Here is a 19,058-nt window from a genome sequence, read left to right as displayed (position 1 = left end):
GCAGTCCTGCTGTCAAATCGTCAAAGAAACAGAAAACTAGGACAATCGTTTATGTCATCGATCACATGACACCACTGTTTACTCTGCTACGACAACTACACCCATTTATTAAGTCCCGCCTACAAACGCTTCCCAATTGGTCAAATGACTGCAACTCGGATCGTTAGTGGATGGCACCACGTCAATCATAGTAGTTCCAACAAGTTTGGGTGATCTCGCAGATCTTCTGGATTATTATGGACTTGAGTCATATATGTAAAAGTATGTCGGAGTTATTTCTTAAATTTTCTTTTGTCAGCAACTCCACAGCAAACGTAGTTAACCCGCTAAACTATGGCTTCGTCATACTTATGTTCATGTTAGTTGCGAAATGTCTTGCCAAAAGTAACGTAGTTGGTCAGTTAGAAATACGAAACAAAAGTTGTCTGCAGAACCCGAAGTACTTGCTAGCGATGTGTTCTTGTCGTCATTATTGGAGGTGAAAATTTTACCGTCAGGATAGTTGTCGTGTTTAGTATTGCTAAACTGTCCCACAAACTGAAGTCCAAGAAGTTAGCGATAACCTAGTTAGCAGAAATTGTGTTAGCCTAGCCATAGTTGTGTTATTAAAGTGTGTGTGGTTTGCTCTGTCAGTATATGTGATCGCTAAAGGGACATTGCATTCAGAATGAACTCAATACTATTCTCTACATAGTTTGCTCACCACAATAGGGGTCATTTTACGCTGCTATTGAATATCCAACATACAGCTGCACAATAAACATCACTTTTGTGGGTTTTATGCTGTTAAGTTTTGTGGATACAGTGTTTAGGAGGTGATGAGTCAGCTACCTGGTCCTGCTAGCAGGGTTATTTGAGGTAGTTTAAAAAAGGCCCTTAATAGCCTCTCAATGGGGAAATTTGCTTTTAATTTATGTATTAATAATATATAAGCCATGAGTCACATTTACAGTGTACTATGAAGGTTTTCCATATCGGAGTGGACATGGGTTTGGAACTACAGTATATATAGCTATGATGTTCCTCAATGCAAAGATATGATCTATTATTCCTGAATCCAACTTGCTCTTCCCTAGATTTTTCACCAGTACACTTGTCGAGAGTTACATGATTTGTCAGCTCAAATTGCACATGTACTAGATCATAACTCTCTCTTATTTTGTGGAAAGAATCACAACAAGAATAATCCAAAAAGTGAAAATTAAAGTAATACTGTCCTTGTGCCATGTTGGCCACAAGAGAGTATACCATTCAATCTTTTGTTCTGAACTGATTCTGATTTTCTGATTCAGCAGACTGGATATGACCCTGTGACCCCTGGTTGCCAGGGAGAGAGTGGTGGGGCCATGGCTGTTGGGGCTACCGTTGGGGAGAGCCAACTCCAGAGGATTATCCGAGATCTGCATGGTACAACAGCTTTATGCGTGTGTGAGAGTGTGAATAGATGGTCAGCAGGAAGTTGCTGGCTGACATGGTGTGCCTGAAGAGGAGCAACAGAGGATTCACACAGGTTTACAGTGATACCATGGCTGTAGTCTTAGCATCAAATCTTGGTGCTGTCTTTACTTTTGGAACTATCTGACATCTTCTGGGTAGAATCATTTCTTAAACGTATGTCCAGCCCTGTGACCCTATAGAAAGGGTGTGGTGGAAGCCTCTGTCAGCATGCAGGGAGACAGAGAGTGTGTGCTGAAGGTGCACCCATCACGGGTGTCCTTCCAGTTTTTGCGATGGATTCGAGGCAAGTATGTAATGTACGCACTGGCTGTGTAAGCTTTAGGAATTAAGTCAACGTCTGTGTGTGTCATAGAAAATGCACAAGATCCGCTTTAAGATGATGTCTGCAGGAACCCTAGCTCTTTTGGCTGGAATCCATAGTGCGTGGATTTATAACACAAGTATCTTTGGAATTTATTCTCTGTTTCATATGATAAAAGACATGTTTGAACTCTGTGGTTTTCAGAGGCTGTTGGAGAACTTGCAAAAGAGTACAGGGAAAGTGGGGAACCAATCACAGATGACAGCTCCAACCTGCACAAATTCTCCTACAAACTGGAGTACCTGCTACAGGTGTGAATCCTGCTTACTCTACAGGGATGCAAATCTGTCATTAGATACATTTTTGAGTTAGAAAGTGACTTTATTTAACCTTGAAGCTGTAAAAAAATGATGGATGATGACAATATTTAGGACCATGCAGTATCAATAGGTTGTGATAACTGAGAATGGATTTACTCATGTTGAATTTAAAATGAGCATTTCAGTGAATAGTTCTTAAACAGATTAGAAGGGAAGAAGCTTTCAAGTCACACTTTCTCATTCTTTTGCTAATTAGTAACATGCATCTAAGATATAATTCATTTGACCTTTTTTTTTCAGTTTGATCAGAAGGAGAAGACCACATTTCTTGGCACAAAGAAAGATTATTGGGATTACTTCATGGACTGCCTGGCTAAGATCAAAGGAGCAAACGATGGCATCCGCTTTGTCAAATCAATCTCTGAGGTACAGTACAGAGATTTTTGATTTGTTTCACTTCTCGTATCATACTGATTGTATGCTGATTTCCAGTGTGACCATGTAACGCCTTACCCTCTGTTCCACTGGCTGAAAAATATGCTAACATTTGGCTATGGAGAACAGGTTTAAACAGCATTCAAATGAACTTCAAGTGGGCGGGGTATCAATCATCTCTGATTGGCTGTGATGAGAACAAAAAAACCTGGGAGAATATGGTAATCTGGTGCTATGCTATGACGTGTGTAACTTCTGGGACTTTTTTTCACTTGGCCAGAAAATCAGCTTTTCTGGGGTCCAGCTGTGATCCACGTTGGTGTTGAGCAAAAGATATAAAGATTAACCATCAAAACACCCTTGTCACGATGCATTTAAGATGTTTAATGTGATACACTGGGAGGAAAACAGAAAGCAATTGTGTCTACAAGGAATGGCAAAGGGGTAAATTGACTTTTTGTGGGTTTATTTAGGTTTAAAACTTGTGGATATGTACATACAGTAGAAAAATATTATTAGTAGTTTGGGGTGGTATCCGTTTGCCCCTATCCCCAAGAACTGCTAATGTTTTTTGCACATGAGTGGCAGATTATATGAGATGACAATACAATTAAAAGAAACTTAGGGTTGCATCTGCTGCACCTGCTCATCAGGGATGTACCTTATGCTAATTTCCCATTGCACAACTATAAAAAATCACAACACAGTGTATTACATACGTATACCTGTAACATGTTGATGTTTAGGTTGTTTCTGTCACTTTGATAACATATTCTTGATAGGGAAATAACTAAATAGTGGGAGATGCATTTGAAATAATCCATACTAAATGGATTTATATTACATTGAACTCATGCACAGTAATGTTGTAGTTAATATTGAAATTTGTTTAGGGCGGCACGGTGGTGCAGTGGTTAGCACTGTCACCTCACAAGTCTTTCTGTCAGGAGTTTGCATGTTCTCCCTGTGCCTCTGGCTTCCTCCTGCAGTCCAAAGACATGCAAGTTAATCAGTAACTCTAAACTGACCGTAGGTGTGACTGTGAGTGTGAATGGTTGTCTGTCTCTATGTGTTGGCCCTGTGATGGACTGGTGACCTGCCCAGGGTGAACCCTACCTCTGGCCCGAAAGCTGCTGGGATAGTCTCCAGCCCCCTCACGAGAAAATGGATGGATGGAAATTTGTTGGATAGGTTGACCCAAATACTTTCTAGTTTTTGACTTGTGGGATATCTTTTGAATTTAGGTAATTGAGCTATGTATAAGACAATGTTGTTTTTACCTTGGCAGCTGAAGACCTCTCTGGGGAAGGGACGAGCATTTATTCGCTACTCACTTGTACACCAGCGGCTGGCTGACACATTGCAGCAGTGCCTTATGAACCAGCGAGTCACCAGGTGAAACTAGGAGAGCATCATGAAGATTCAAGTCACTTTTTTTTAACCAAGTATTTATTGGCATTCATATGTGCTTACACATATATTTTGATTTACATCTGCTTTTTCTTTGTTACATACATACCAAAAATCTAAGTTATTCAAGAAATGTATAAACTGAACAATCGAACCAACCAAAACAGTTTTGCAAACAACTCAGGCTCATTGGACTGCTTCTGATATTCCTACAAATACACTTGGACAGTTGTCCTTAGACAGCACAGTTTGACAGTATTTCACATTGGTAGATTTAAGTATTTGCTTATGGGAGCCCATCTTACTCAGAAAATGTCCATCTTGAGATGAAGGTGTGCTGTTATCTTCTCCATTACATATACTATCTTCACTCTCTCCTGCCACTGACGTACAGTGGAGGGAAGCGGTTTTAGTCACAAGATAGTTATCATCTCCCTAGCTATTAAAAATAAGACATGTAATCGATACACCTTCCTTTTTTCCCATCTTCCCTTAGGGAGTGCTCCTATAATATAAAATTGTGAGGTCAGAGGTTAATCAATGTTCAATATAGAGAATACTTCTTTCCGATTCCCCTCCCAATCATTTTTCAACTTTGGACAGTCCCCAAATATGTGTGTATGGTCTCCTATCAGGTGACAATCCCTCCGGCACAAATTTGTTTTACTTCTGTCAAATTTGGAAGTAAGATTCAAGTCACTTTTAAAAGCAGCATCTTTAGTTTTTAAGGTGCTTTTTATTTAAACTTCATTCATAAGGAGTTTTAACTAAGACCTTAGCTTAGTATGGTGGCAATATCTAACTTACGTTTTTTGTGTACAGTATATGAGTGTGTATGTATCTAAATATAAGTATTATTAACAAGCCACTGTTAATGTTTTCAGTGGTTTTTCACTCATTGCCTCCCCACAGTGACTGGTATTATGCAAGAAGCCCCTTCTTGAAGCCCCATCTTAGTGTTGATATCATCAATCACCTCTATGAACTCAATGAGATCCAGTTTGATGTGGCCTCCAGAGGGTATGACCTTGATGCTGCCTGGCCCACTTTTGCTCGGTAAGCCAACAAGACAAATCTAATATTTAATTAACAAGAAGAAATTATTACAAAAATGTGCCTAAAAGCAGCCTTTTTAGAGACTTTCTTGAAAAGGTAATTGACATGTATTATCAGTGACATATGCTTTCATAATCAACAGGAGGACACTGGGAAATTCTCCTGGCCATATGTGGAAACCACCCAGTCGCAGTTCTAGCATTAACAGTCTGGCAAGTAGCTACTCCCAGGTAACTGGTATAGGAGGTTTTGAGGCCATTTACAGTATTGAAATGATAAATATTAACTCATAATTTATGTACATTATTATATTTTTGAGCACATCATTTTCATCATTTCTTTTTCTACTTCTTCCCTTCTCTGGTTTATCTTGCAACCCTCAAGCAAGCATCAGAGTTCCTCTCTAGTCCTGACTATAGTCAGGGTCTACTGAATGATCTGAACGAGTCCCTACCTGTATGCAGTGAGGACGCTAGCACAGTTGAAGACCTTCGACTAGAGCTGGACCAGTCAGAGCTGAAGCAGCGAGAGCTCTTGGATAAAGTGCAGCAGCTGGGTGAGGAAGCAGCTGAGCTCAGAGGAGTTGTTGTGGAACTCCAGAGACAGCTTGATATGTCACTTTCCGCCCAAGAGGATCAACAGGACTTGCATGGAGAACTTAGGGCTCTTCAGGGGAGAGAGGAAGCCCTTTGCAGAGAGTTGGATGCACTGAAGTCTGGAAAGACAGCTTGGGGAGTTGAGCAACACCTTCTCCAGGAAAAGTTGGCAGCTGCTGAGGGAAAGAACATCGAGCTCCTAGCCAAGCTGGATGGAGTTCTGAATGAGAAGGGCCAACAAGCAGCTAGTTACTTTGATTCAGCACAAAAGATACATGAATTGTTGGACAGATTAAAAGAGGCAGAAAAAGGGAAGCTAGAGGCTGTTGCTGAGGTAGAGGAGAAAAAGAGACAGGCAGAAAGGCTAGAGGAAGAGTTGAAAGTGAAGGAGGCAGCTGCAAAGGATGGTGAAACAAAACTTGGAGCATTAGTTACATCTGCATCTGAGGAGAAAGCTAAGGTGGATGCGAAAATGGAGGAACAGCGTTCTGAGCTTGATAAACTTCAGGGTGCACTGACAGTAAGAGAGAAAGAGGCCTCCAACCTACAGCGACAACTGCAGGACCTCCAAAGATCACTCGAAGACAAGGAGAAAGAGGTGGAGGAAGTGAAAAGGAGGGCAAAAGAGAATCAAGGTGAAATGCAGAAGAATGTTGGTAGCTTAAAAGCATCTTTAGAGGAAGAAATCGGTTCTCTCAAGGAGCAGCTTGAGAGGAAAGAAGCAGAGCTAACCTCCAGCCACGAGACACTACTACAGCTTGAAGCCAAGAACCAAAGCCTGAGAACAGAAAGAGAGAAAGTAGCCGCTAAGCTTACTCAACTTGAGTGTGGCATCAAAGACCAAGACACAAAGATAGAAGACTACAAGATGCAATGCGCCAATCTAATGGAAATAAATGAGAAACTGCTGGCCACTGTGAAGAGAAACGAGGAGCTAAAGAAGGAGATGGTAGAAAATAGAGCTGTTCTTGAAAATGAATTAGCATCTTTAAGAGCTTCTGAGAAACAACTACGTGGACAGCTGGATGACACCAAGATGACAGTTGATGACAAAGAAAAGAGGCTGCGTGAGGAGAATCGCAAGTTGGATGAGAGTCTGCAACGCGCTAACATGGCTGCTAAGCTCTCAGATGCTACATCAAAGCGGCTAGAGCAAGAGAACCAGAGCCTGAGAGAGGAACAGGACACTGTAAAAGCAGCTCTCAGTCGAATGCAGGCTGACTTGAAGAGTGTTCATGGGCAGATTGGAGAGTTGGAGAAAAATTTAGGAGCTTCACGTAAGAATGAAGCAAGCCTTCAAGAACAACTCAAAACTGTTGAGGCTCAGCTTGAGAGCAAGGAGAAGAACCTCGTTGAGGTCCAGTCCAGGATGAGGGATTTAGAAGCCAAGAAGATAGAACTTGAGATGGCAAAAGCTAATGCAGAAGCAACCTGTGTGAGACAGACAGAAGTGATTGAAAAGGTTACATGTGAGAAGCATGCAATGGAGAGATGTCAGCTGGAGAGGAGTGCTGTCCAAGCCAAGGAGAGCCAGGAAGTGACTGTCAAACTGACTGTGGCAGAGGGCCAGCTAGAGGTCAGCATGAAAGAAGTGTCCAGACTCCAGGCAGAAATCCTGGATCTCAGGGTGAATGTACAGAGAGCTGAGGAGGACAAACTAAAATCCCAAGCACAGCTAGAGGTGACCGAGGCCCAAAGAGATGAGCTTAGAACTCTGACCGAGCAGCTTAAAGCCCAGACAGAAGCGCTAAATCAGAGGCATATAACAGAACTTTTGGAGTGCAAAAAGAAAGAAGAGGCACTGACTGAGCAGCATGATCGAGAGGTAGCTGCTCATGCTGAGTTGTCTATCTCTGCTGCTGCTATCAGAGAGGAACTGTCAACCCTGAAAGCTGAAAATGACCGTCTGGCCCTGGAGAACAGTGAGACGCGTGATGCTCTACACAGGGCAAACACAGAGATGGCAGAGCTGGGGATGAACATCTGTAAGTTAAGTGCAGAAAAGGAGGAGGCCAGAAAGCATTGGGCAGGCGATGCTGCCACAATCGATGAGCTAAAGAAAGAAGTGGAGCGACTAGAGGAATGCATGACAGAATTACAGCTAATGAATAGAAAACTAAAAGAGGAGCTGACCCAGAAAGAGACACTTCCAGGAACTGTCACAGAGCTCCAGGAGCAGTTGGAAAAGACCAGGAAAGAAATGGAAAGCCTCAAGGAATCCAACCAGGAGGAGATGGAGGCCATCAAGTTCCAAATGAGCTCAGAGAACATGAATCATCAGATGCGGATGAAGGCAAGTTAGTCAGAATTATCAGCTCCCCCAAGGCAGTTTATTTTGTCTATATTTTCAATCCAGTTATGTTATTCTCATCTTTCAGAGTGTCACTGAAGAGCTGGAAAAAGTGAAAGCCCAGCTACAGATGGAGCTGAAGAATGTGTCCAGTTTGCAGGCCAAAGTGTCTGAACTAGAGGTCTTTATCCATGCATCAGATATTACATGACGAGTGCATGCGCTGTGGTGGTAGTATTGGTTTATTATTCATGAACACTAACTGATTATAACAATCTTTTTCTAAAGTTTCTTCTGTCACAGATAATGAGACAATGAGATTGTAAGAAGGGTCTTCGTTGATTGTGGAAGATGGAATACTTTCACATTCATGATGACGTATCAGCATATATCTAATTGAAATATATCTGTTGAAAGCTCACTGAGATCGTAATTTTGCATCTTTGGTTTCATGGGTTTAAAAATATATGATACACGACTTGATTTCAGGGATTTAAGATACTGAATATCTTGTTAGCAAAATTGTTTTGAATATCACAGGAGTAAATGGGTATATGTATTTTTGACATTTGTTTATTGTATAACAATTAGAGCTGTAAATGTATTTAAAATGACTCTAATTGGATTTTTTTTAGTAAATAATCCAAATTAATTCCATGTACCAATTTTGGCAATTGAAATCTTATAATTTGTTCCAGATTAAATGCCCTTAAGGCATATTGCTGCTCTCCGCTGGTCATTCACAGCTCTAAATTAACAAGCAAAATCTACACAGGGGGCAAGGGCGCGATTTAGTTTCTCTCCTTTTTTAATGCGTTATTTTTTCCATAATGAATCAAAATTAATCAGTTATTTTGCCAACCCTAATAATGATCACTAAAAATGCCCTCTAGAAGAAATCTCGTTTGTGTTTTTTCTCCAAGAGTGTTTTGATAAGTGGCTGCAGAACACTGAGATTAAACTGTCTATTTAATTAGCAAATGAATGCCCAAAATGTTATTATTAATCATTTTTTTCTATGCATGTTTTAAAACGTTTCATTTAGGCTGTGAACGAGCAGTATCTGCAGTTAAATGGTGAGAAAGATGCTCACATCACAAAGACGGAAGCTGTTGTTTGTGAGGGTGAGAGGGAGATCCAGCAGCTGAAAGATGCAATAACCAGGTGTGTTCATGACCCGTGATCCTGGGGGTTTTCATTGTGTGATGGAGCAAGGATCTTCTAAACAATGTTTCTTTTTATTTTATGTACTTAAGTGCTGAAGATGCGCACTTGGCTGTGCAAGATGTCTGTGAGGAATTGAAACAGAAGTTTAACAAAGCAGAGGCTGACAGACAAACCGAGCAGCTGAAACTGGCTGCAGAGATTGACGACCTTAATAGAACTAAGACCAACCTTGAGGAGCGGCTCATCGAGCTCATAAGGTATCACTCGTGTCTCTTGTCTTGTGTCTATTTTCGGAATAGAGATTGAAATAAAAATTGTTCTTCTTTTTAGAATTATCACCTACAGTAGTTAAAAGTTATAAGGACTTCACCAGTGTCCGTCTGTGGTGGCTGCCAGACCTGCTACATCATGTGGTCAGACCTCAACCTTTGTCATGAGGCTTGCCTCAGCACTATTCTTGCTGGGCCAGCACTCACTCTGCAGGGGCATATTGTTAAATATGTAAATCTCATCAAAGGACCATATGCTCTGTAGGAGTTGAGCTGACCAAGATATACTAGTGTGGTAGCTACAAATACAGTTAGTCATGGAGTCAATATCCTGGCACGTTTTTACATTATTTCCTTGGGTTTTTTACTCTCATATTATACCTCTTTTTTCCAACATACAGTAAACTGTATGTTTATGATTTGTCCTGTGTTGAGTTTTAAGCACAGTGCCAGTTTAAGCATTTCATTGCAAGGCTTTATCTGCCACTTTATCAAAATGGAGATCAATAAAACGTATAACTCGTCAGTCCTAGGCAATGTCGTACAAGTGTGTGTGTTTTTTTTTTTTTTTGCATTAAATCAGGGACAAAGATGCTCTGTGGCAGAAATCAGATGCGCTGGAGTTTGAGCAGAAGTTGAGAGCAGAGGAGCGTTGGTGGTTGGTAGATAAGGAGGCCACTCACTGCCTTGGCTGCCAGGGACAGTTCACCTGGTGGCTTCGCAGACATCATTGCAGGTGGGGTCTCACCACCTCTGTGGCCTTCTGCTGTCACTCTTGTTTCTAAGTCTATATTAACATTACACAGCATGATTTGTGCTTCTCAACGTGAAAAAATATATTTGTAGAACCAACCTGAGCTGTTGATTCATTCACACAGACACATATGTATATTTTTTAGACTTTGTGGACGCATCTTCTGCTACTACTGCAGCAACAACTTTGTCATGACCAAACACAGTGGGAAGAAGGAGCGCTGTTGCAGGGACTGTTACACCCAGCATAGCGCGGTGGTGGAGAGGTTCACAGAGGCAGAACTGAGCCCATCTGACACCCAGCCTCCCCCACCTGGAGCAGGGCCTCTGCCACACCCAGAGCCTGCTCCGTATAAACCCACTCCCAGGGTAACAGGTATGAGGAAACCTGCATGGTCACACAGCTTCACATATTGAAAAGAAAATGGTACACTTTACCAGATATGAATAATGTTAGTGCTTTGGCTATCTGGGTTCTTTCACTGTAACTGAATGTGAGCTTCTAACGCGTGAAACATCTGAATGTATCATACTGAGAACAAGAAGAGAAATCTTTCCCGTAGAATTCAGTCAGGAAGGGGAAGAGGCTGGCATGTCTGTGTAGTGTAAGATGCTTTCATTAAAGCCTAAACAAAGCAAAGCAGCACAATTTAATCTCTATTGTGGTGGCTATCATATTTTTTTCTGTATTGTACATGCATGAAGTTTTTATATAATGTATGATAATGTAACATTGAAAAATCTAACACCGTGTTTTCTGTACAGTGTTTTGGTTGTTAAACTCCTTTTTTGTCGCAGTGTCAGACAACAGCAACAGGTCTGATGATGGTGCTTTCGACATCATTACTGAAGAAGAAGTGAATGGTGTTTACGACAGTGATACCACCTCTCAGACCACAGGAGGCTCTCTTGAGGGAGAACAAGACCGAAGGCCTCCAGGATCTCTGGATATGTGAGTCTGACACTTTGATGAGGGCAGGTTAGAGGTATGGGGACCTCGTTCAGCTCTCAGCAACTTTGAACGTAAATTATAGAACAACCCGATGAACGTACAATATGTTCATGAACTGCTTTGTGAAGCACTGGCAGGAGTTGGAACCATATATTCTATTGTAGTTGTTTATAAAATTGCATAAATTACATCAGTTTTTTTGGGAACAAACTGGAAGCTGTTAAAATTAGCTGAACAAATGTTTTAGGACCCTCGAAGGTAGGAAGCAGGCCATCCAGTAAGCCATCCAATCCATTTTCTACCACTTATGCTGTTAAGGGTCACGGGGGGGGGGGGGGGGGGGGGGGGGGGGAGCCGATCCCAGCAGCCTTCAGGTGAGAGGAGAGGTTTACCCTGGACAGGTCACTAGTCCATCACAGGGCCAACACACATAGACAGACAACCATTCACACTCACAGTCACACCTACAGTCAATTTAGAGTATCAATCAGCCTCGTCCCCTCTTGATGTCTTTGGACTGTGAGAGGAAGCTGGAGTACCAGAGAGAACCCACACAGGCACAGGGAGAACATGGAGACTCACACAGAAAGACCTCATGCTTGAGCTGGGGCTCGAACCCGGAACCTTCTTGTTGTGACAGTGCTCACCACTGCACCACCGTGCCGCCCAGGATTGATAATATTGAATTAATATTTGCAAATGTTAACTAATATATGTTTCACACTCAAAACCAATATACTTTTACTGTTGAAAAATCAATGTTTTAAACTTACTGTGGCGCCCCCTCAATTTCTACAGTCAACAGGTTCAACACTACGATGGCACAAATGACCAGGAAGCGTAATTACAATAAAAATATAAATCTTTATGAGTCACAAAAATATGTAGTTCATAGCCGACAATAAAAACAACTTCAATCCTTCAAAAACTGATAGATCAACATTCAACACAATATACAATACTGTAAAGGATTTTGTATATGTTAGCCTGTATACTATTTTATCACTGCTTTCTTACAATGATCAATGTGTGTTTGTAACTTTTGAGGTTGCAATGCAGTCGAAATGTCAATAGTTATACAGAGGAAAAAAGTGCATTTTCTGTGTTGTGGTGAATTTTATAGAGGCATAGGAGATGTTACACCCGATGATCCTGAAGAGAATGTTCCCACAGTTCAGGATTCAGAGCTCAATCTTCTGAAATCAGGAGAAGTCACGTGAGTCTTAGCGTATATGTTAATGTACGTGTGTGTGTGTACTTGATTCATGACTTTGTATTAATCCCACTTAAACAATTTTGTTTACAGGATGGCTGTTCCTCTCAGTGTGGAGGACATCTCTCAGTTTGGGGATGCTTCAAGGGAACTCTTCATCAAGTCTAGCTGTTACAGTGTGATAACTGTTGCCGTGGGTGACTGTGGGCCAACCATCAGCTGGATGTTTTCGTCCGAACCAAAAAGTATCTCCTTTAGTGTAGTTTACCAGGAATCCACAGACTCTCAGGTGCAACAGTCAAAGGTAGATGTACTCTGTGTGGATGTGGTTGATGGGCCTCATCCACCAACCACAGAAAGATTTTTCCTCTTGAAACTTACTTGTCTGTGAAGGCATTCAGCATATCTTTTAAGAATAACTGCAGAGAGCTAGTGTTGCTAACTACTGTAACATTAGTGGGCTGCAGAGTACAAATGTCCACAGCACATATCATCAGTGTGTCAGCCCGGTCCTCCATAAAAGTACTGATTTACTTTGGAACAGACAAACTGGAAACTGGTTATCTTTCCTCAACTGGATTTGAGGATATCCACTTAATATTATCCTCAGGCAACACTTTTCAGGGTTCAGTTTCATTCTTTCACATGGAAAAACAAACATAATATTACCTTCAGACCTCCCTGGATGACAAGTGTCACTGTTACAAGTGCTGGAGGCACAAAGTCTATTCATAACTTGCTAAAAGTCAACACAAACAGTTTGACAATGACGAAAATCTGAAACATTTGTATTGAAGTCAATGGAGCACCACCATGAAAGCTTGAAGGAACCCTGTGACACTGTGCATGGCTCATCTGTGTCCACACGATCCAGATAACTTCCTCTTGCACCTGTTGCTTTTTTCTTCTGCCACTGTGATATTCGGAAGCTGACAACTGACAGATTCCCTCAGAGAGACATTCATAATTGATCATCTTTTTTGCAAAAGGATTCCCAAAAAGAAACATCATAAATTCAAGTCATTTGTACCTGCTTACTATTTGCCTGAGAGGGTTTTACAATCTTTACAAGGTAGAGCACCTTCCATCCTCAGACCCTTGAATAATAACATTTGTAACTACTGAGAGCTCCTCTGACATTTTCTGAAACATAATTACCTCCTTTTGCCTTTTCATGTTTTGGTACAGCACCTGCTGTACAAGTTGTGTTTGAATATCCTCGGAAATTGTGGCTCAGGATTTTCTTCCATAACTAATTCAATAGAATCACAAGATATTGTTATTAAATTTGCTTACAAGAGGGCAGTTTGCTCAGGACCAAATAATTTCTAAGACATTAGGCATTTTTCTTTCAATCATTGTCATCCTTGTTCAAGAACTATTTATTGCTATTTAAAACATACTTCAAAGCCAGATCCAGGAGTGTAAGTGGCAATCTTCTTGAGCTCAGTGGGGGATTGGGAGTATACAGTTGATGTCTAGTCAGTGTGAACAAATCAGCTGTCTCAGGTAAAGACCAGAACAACAGAAGCCAAAGGTTATGTTAAATAATGTTTTATTCAAGTAGGTAATTTGACTGAAAAAAGGGCTTTTTAATTGTTCGGTAAGGACTCCTCTTCAGAAGTAATTGATGACCTGTGAGCCCACTGTAGCTGAACCGATTTCCTCTTTTTACAGTAAGAATTTCACTTTTGGTTGACTTTGGTTTCTGTTCATCTTTCAGGTCTTGATTCCTTTGACTCGCTGTAATTCCCATAAAGAGACAATTCAGGGACAGCTGAAAGTTCGACGTCCTGGTATCTACACACTCATCTTTGACAACTCCTTCTCACGGTAGGGAACTGCAACCAATTTCCCTCCTAGTGGGGGAAAGTTTGTCAGTAATAGAAGTGAAAGCTTTACTCTAGTTTACATGCAATTTTGTGTATGTGTGGCTTTCAAAACCAACTGATGTTTTTTGTGTTGCCTGTCTTCCTTATTTTTCGGTTCATATGACACATCCTATTAACATTCATGCAAACAGCATAGCAGTAGCTGTCTAGCACTGAAGGGTGGTTGGTTCGATCCTCACTTCCCCCGGTGACCATGTGGAAGTGTCCTTGAGCAAGATACTGAACCAGCATAACTGCACCTGATGAGTCGGGTTATATAAAAATGAGTTCACTTTACCATTCAGTTCAGAGATCAATTCAGTGTGTAATTTGGGGGTAATAAACAATAAACATATAAATTTGTGGCACCAGTTATTACATAAAAGTTTGAGATGTAAGTATTTGTATACATAATGAGGGTTGTTATATTGAAGTACAGATTTCTGGTTCAGAAAGGAAAGAAAAGTAATTCTGAGGAAAAAGGGATAAAAGGTCTTCCAATGACTTTTTTTTTGAACAAAATCATATTTGACCCTCAACAACCCTGAATATAGAAACAAACAAAATACTTATTCATTTTAGTCTTTTTGTTTTAAATAATTGATTTTCATAATATTTATTTTTAATGTGTTACCTGACCTGAGTAAAAAAACAAAAGGAGTTATGCTTTGTCGAGGTACTCCAGTGTTTTTTGGGACTCTTTAGTGTCGAGGAACAGTTTCTGAAAAGTTAACTGCCCATATGTTGTTTCATAACCTGTGGGCAAATACTACTACTACTACTACTACTACTAATAGTAATCATAATAATCATCACTATCATCATAATCATCATGATAATAATAGATTTGATTTAGTGCTTTTAAAGTAACCTAAGCACACACAGATCACACTTTGAAAGCAGTTTGAAAAAGTGGGATTTATGAGGGATTTGAATAATGGAGGACCCTCAGTATAATCTGATGTGTTGGGGAGAGTGTTCCACAGGGAGGGGGCAACTATGGAGAAGGCTCTCTCCTTCCAGGTTCAGTACTTGGTCCGATGTAGTAATGAGAGGAGGTTTGCATCGGATGAACACTGCAAACGTTCTAAATGCATCAGTTGTATATGTCTATAGCCATTTATCTGAAGAACTGAGTAGGCCTGCATCTTCATCAAAATTCTGTTTTCATGCTATGCTACTGGCTAGCTATCTCAGAGGTTATTTTTATTTGACAAATCAAGGGCCGATTTACAAACGACTGCACACAAAAGTTGAAGGGCTGGAAAATGCCAACTGAAATAGTCTCAGTGACAACCTTATATCTGCAACGTTGTTTTGGTAAATTGGGCTCACATTTGATCAGAAACCTTCTCCCAACAGGTTTATCTCCAAGAAAGTCTTCTATCATCTGACCATGGAAAAGCCCATAATCTATGACGGAAGTGACTTTCCCTGAGGCTCATTTACATGCGGTCAAAGAGATGTTATCACTACGTAGGTCACCGTGGCAACTAAAGGGAGATTTTTAAAAAATCTGTACTTTTTCCTTTAAGTTTCCTTTTCTTAGTTTTTTGTTGTTTAGTTTCCCAAACCTGCTTTCCCGCATTATTTTATGTTTTAAAAAATGCTTTTTATGAATTAACTTTCTTTTGTTTTAACTTGTGCTCATGTTTTAAGTATGTTCCAAATGAGGTATTAGACAAATGATGAGATAAATGGTGTTTTGAAAAAACTGAAATCATTTAATTAGTACCGTACACACCAAGCAGCGTCTTAGCTATTTTTATTCATGAGATTTCTTTTTCTTTCTGTAATTTTTGTTGTCAATCAGGTTTGGGCTCTCTGCCAAACTATGCTGTCATGTTTGGGAATCCAGATCATTGCAGAAAGATTAATGATATCAGATATGATGAAATAAGGTTTATCTGCAGAACTAGTCCACAAAGACCCAGGAAATATGTTTTTCAAATGTATTTTACAGCTTTGCATTTTTTTTCAAAATTACGGTCAGTTTGTAATGTTATGTGCAATCTTTTACATGAAATTTTGTGAAGAGACAGAAAGGTGCGGGGGGGGGGGGGGGGTGTTTGCTGTTGAGGCTTTCTGTGGATTTTAACTCATCTGTATTTGCACTGTACCAGCACAGCAAGGAGAGAAAGCAGAAACTAGAAACTGGCCTAGAAAATTACAGTTTTCTGCTTGAATACCAAGTATATGCACTTTGTGCAACACTCAGGAGTGGGGCATTAAACTGTCCTCCAGTAGTAGCATGTCCTAATTTTATGTTTCAGGAAAAAAAAAAACCACATGAATAAATAAGAGAAAAGAAACTGCCATCTTATTTAATATGTAAAGAGTTGCAAAGGAGCTGTCTCCATCCACTTCATAGGAGCTAACAAGTGAAGCTGAGTGCCTCTGTCTCCACAAGGACATTCAGTTACAGTATTTTACTTTACTTTTAGAGTGCCTTTTAACTTTAATTGCCAGGTTTATTTTTATTGCAACTGTATTGTCTTCCACCAAGACATCTGGTATGAAGACATTCAAATTACACTATGGCACGTTTACTTTGTCAGTCTTAAATGTTTTTTTTCTGTTTGGGTTTTATTTGGATCTCTGAAATCTTCCTGTCTTGTTTAGATACCTTCTGCTTCTCTTACTTGAATGTTGTTTGCTGTTTATTGTTTGTATTCACAAAGCAATATGAAAAAAAAGCTTTGTTTCAGATAATACTTTACACTACTCAAAGAGGGCTTATTTCTGTGCTGCTTTTCTAGAGATCTTTTTGTATTTCAGTCAGATCTCATATTTTCGATTGGTGGCAATTGGTGCAATTTGTATACAAAGCCTCATATTTCCTCTACAGAGCTGCACTTGGGCTATTTTTAAGTGGCTACAAATCTGGAGAATTAACACCTGAGCATTTTTTGAAGGACTGTAAAATGCGCATGACTAATGACTACGAACACATAATTTAACAACCACAGAGCTGTCGGCTTAACATGAATAAAATGTGTGAGTGACAATGATTTAAATATTCACTTCTCTGTGTCTGATTTGGTGTTTGGCTGCCTGGAAACAACTGATCAACAAGATCAACACAATCTCTTATTCTCATGTACAAAGAGGTTTATACAGTGAGGCTTAAACTAACAGGATTAAGATTCATAAACGTAGAGGTCAACAGATGGAAACTACATGCCGCAGAGAATGCAGAAGTTTGTTTCATAAATGAAATAAAATGGCTGCTGTCAGTTCTATTGTGATTCAGTTTGGCTTCACCAAATAACAGACATCTCAACACGCAGGCAGAGCTGTTGCTGAAAACCCCTAGGTTATGTCCTGTACTGTAGCAATGATTTTCTCGGTTTATCCACCTCAGGCATTATTAAGCACTGTGTGCAAGTAACCTGCTAGGATAACCTTTTTTTTTTCTCCTGTGTCCACACATCAGAATCCCTGTTGTGTGACTGATGTTACATGACCAGTTATATTTTGTGTTATTTGATTAAAGCCAGTTTGTATTTTTTGCTGCCGTTTTAATCAATACATCAAAAAGGATTTTATAGAATGAACTGAAGGAGTTGAACAAAAGGACAATTTTCAGCTGCCTTTCAACTCTGGGAAGCGGGGATGAATTTTCTCATTTAAAAACCACTGCTTTTAAGGGGCAAACATCTTCCTTCAATCTTAAGGCTTGCAGCCAATAGGTGATGATTTCCAAATAAAAAGGGAAGTGCTCTGGTTGAATTTTTTGCAAATCTGTTTGCACTAGTGTGGACATCCAAGTAAGAACTTACATGCCCTTTAACAATGGCCAACGATTTTATGGGCTTTTTGTGATTTATTTTTTTAGATGTACAATGTTCAGAATTGAATTAATTTATAAGAACTCAATCTGCAACGTTTTCCTGACTTAATGAATAAGTTGTTAATTTAGGAAAAACGGGATCCACCCCCCCCCCCCCCCCCACGTGAACACAATAAAGCTTCTGTAGTTTTCCAAACAGTGGATAATCAAAGTTGATACTACAGCTCATTACTCCAGCCATTCCTTCACATATTCCCAAATAGATACATTAACTACTACAACCAAGTAAGAACAAATTGGATATATCATGGTAATGCGCTGGCATTTCATGCTTTTATTCTGGAAATACACAGCGGAATACGTACACCGCTCCTGCTGCAGGCATGACGGGCCGACGTATTTAAACTTGCGGGGCGAAACGGGCTCAGTATCCCGCCGTTGAAGCGTATTGTTTCGTGGACTGAAGACAGCGCCTCGGTGGAGAGACCGGAGACGGCGAGATGTTTGGCCGTCAAATCCGAAGCGTTCTTCTCACTCTGTCTGTGTTGACTCGGGCTGTGAGTGGGTTTATATCAACTCCATCTCATTGAAAGAAAACTAAATATTTCTGTTATTACGTTGCACTTTTTCGCAAATTAATAATGTTTTGACTGATTTGCCGAAAATCTGCTAGATGTTAATTTGTAAAGAGGCTGATATGCAAGAAAAAAAATCTTAATGCCAATATTTCTGTTATTGTGTGGACTTTTATTAGGGCCCAGAGTATTGGGCGCTTCAGTGAAAACTACTAGAAATCTTACTAAGTGAATGTGTTATTTCATATCAGTTGACATAGGACATTGCATATACAGACATGCTGGATTAGCAGGGTGGGTTGCAGACTGAGATAAAGGTTTTAGGTGCTGTGGAGCTGAAATGGTTAATTGGATGCCAGTTGATTGTCAGTGAATAATGTAGAATATTAAGTCATTCTGAGAATAAACGGGACCTTTACATATCAATATGATTTGAAAAATTGCAACCTGTTTTATAAGGTTTTACAAAATCATCAATCAAATAAATCTGATCAGCAATCATTGGAATATTTTTTAGTTGCAGACACTGCTTACTTACTGGATAACTTTCTCCAAAATGTTTGCGTGTGTGTGGAGGGTTGTAGGTTTTGGTGCAGGTG

At 40.1% G+C, this 19,058-nt stretch overlaps 1 protein-coding gene across 2 annotated transcripts; it reads left to right on the top strand.

The window, feature by feature from the left end:
• Positions 1 to 199: 199 nt before the first annotated feature.
• fyco1a (FYVE and coiled-coil domain autophagy adaptor 1a) lies at positions 200 to 17,254 on the top strand. 2 transcript variants are annotated; one of them, XM_086224199.1, is made up of 18 exons: positions 200 to 261; positions 1,296 to 1,407; positions 1,964 to 2,070; positions 2,380 to 2,505; positions 3,803 to 3,909; positions 4,837 to 4,980; positions 5,123 to 5,210; positions 5,365 to 7,869; positions 7,955 to 8,047; positions 8,912 to 9,030; positions 9,123 to 9,290; positions 9,886 to 10,038; positions 10,202 to 10,431; positions 10,854 to 11,007; positions 12,131 to 12,223; positions 12,314 to 12,524; positions 13,944 to 14,053; positions 15,454 to 17,254. In XM_086224199.1, exons 2-18 carry the CDS (start codon positions 1,347 to 1,349, stop codon positions 15,527 to 15,529), a joined length of 4,545 nt encoding a protein of 1,514 aa, XP_086080325.1. In that variant the 5' UTR covers positions 200 to 261; positions 1,296 to 1,346; the 3' UTR covers positions 15,530 to 17,254. The 2 variants fall into 2 exon arrangements, with proteins under 2 accessions (XP_086080325.1, XP_086080324.1); XM_086224198.1 differs by having other exon boundaries at positions 201 to 261; positions 1,293 to 1,407.
• Positions 17,255 to 19,058: the final 1,804 nt, after the last annotated feature.

Source organism: Aulostomus chinensis, chromosome 14 (genome assembly GCF_037954235.1).
Source record: "Aulostomus chinensis isolate RoL2024-O1b breed Wild chromosome 14, RoL_Achi_v1.0, whole genome shotgun sequence".
Classification (NCBI taxonomy): domain Eukaryota; kingdom Metazoa; phylum Chordata; class Actinopteri; order Syngnathiformes; family Aulostomidae; genus Aulostomus; species Aulostomus chinensis.
Note: the sequence above shows the minus strand (reverse complement) of the source record. Positions and strands in the feature narration are given on the sequence as shown.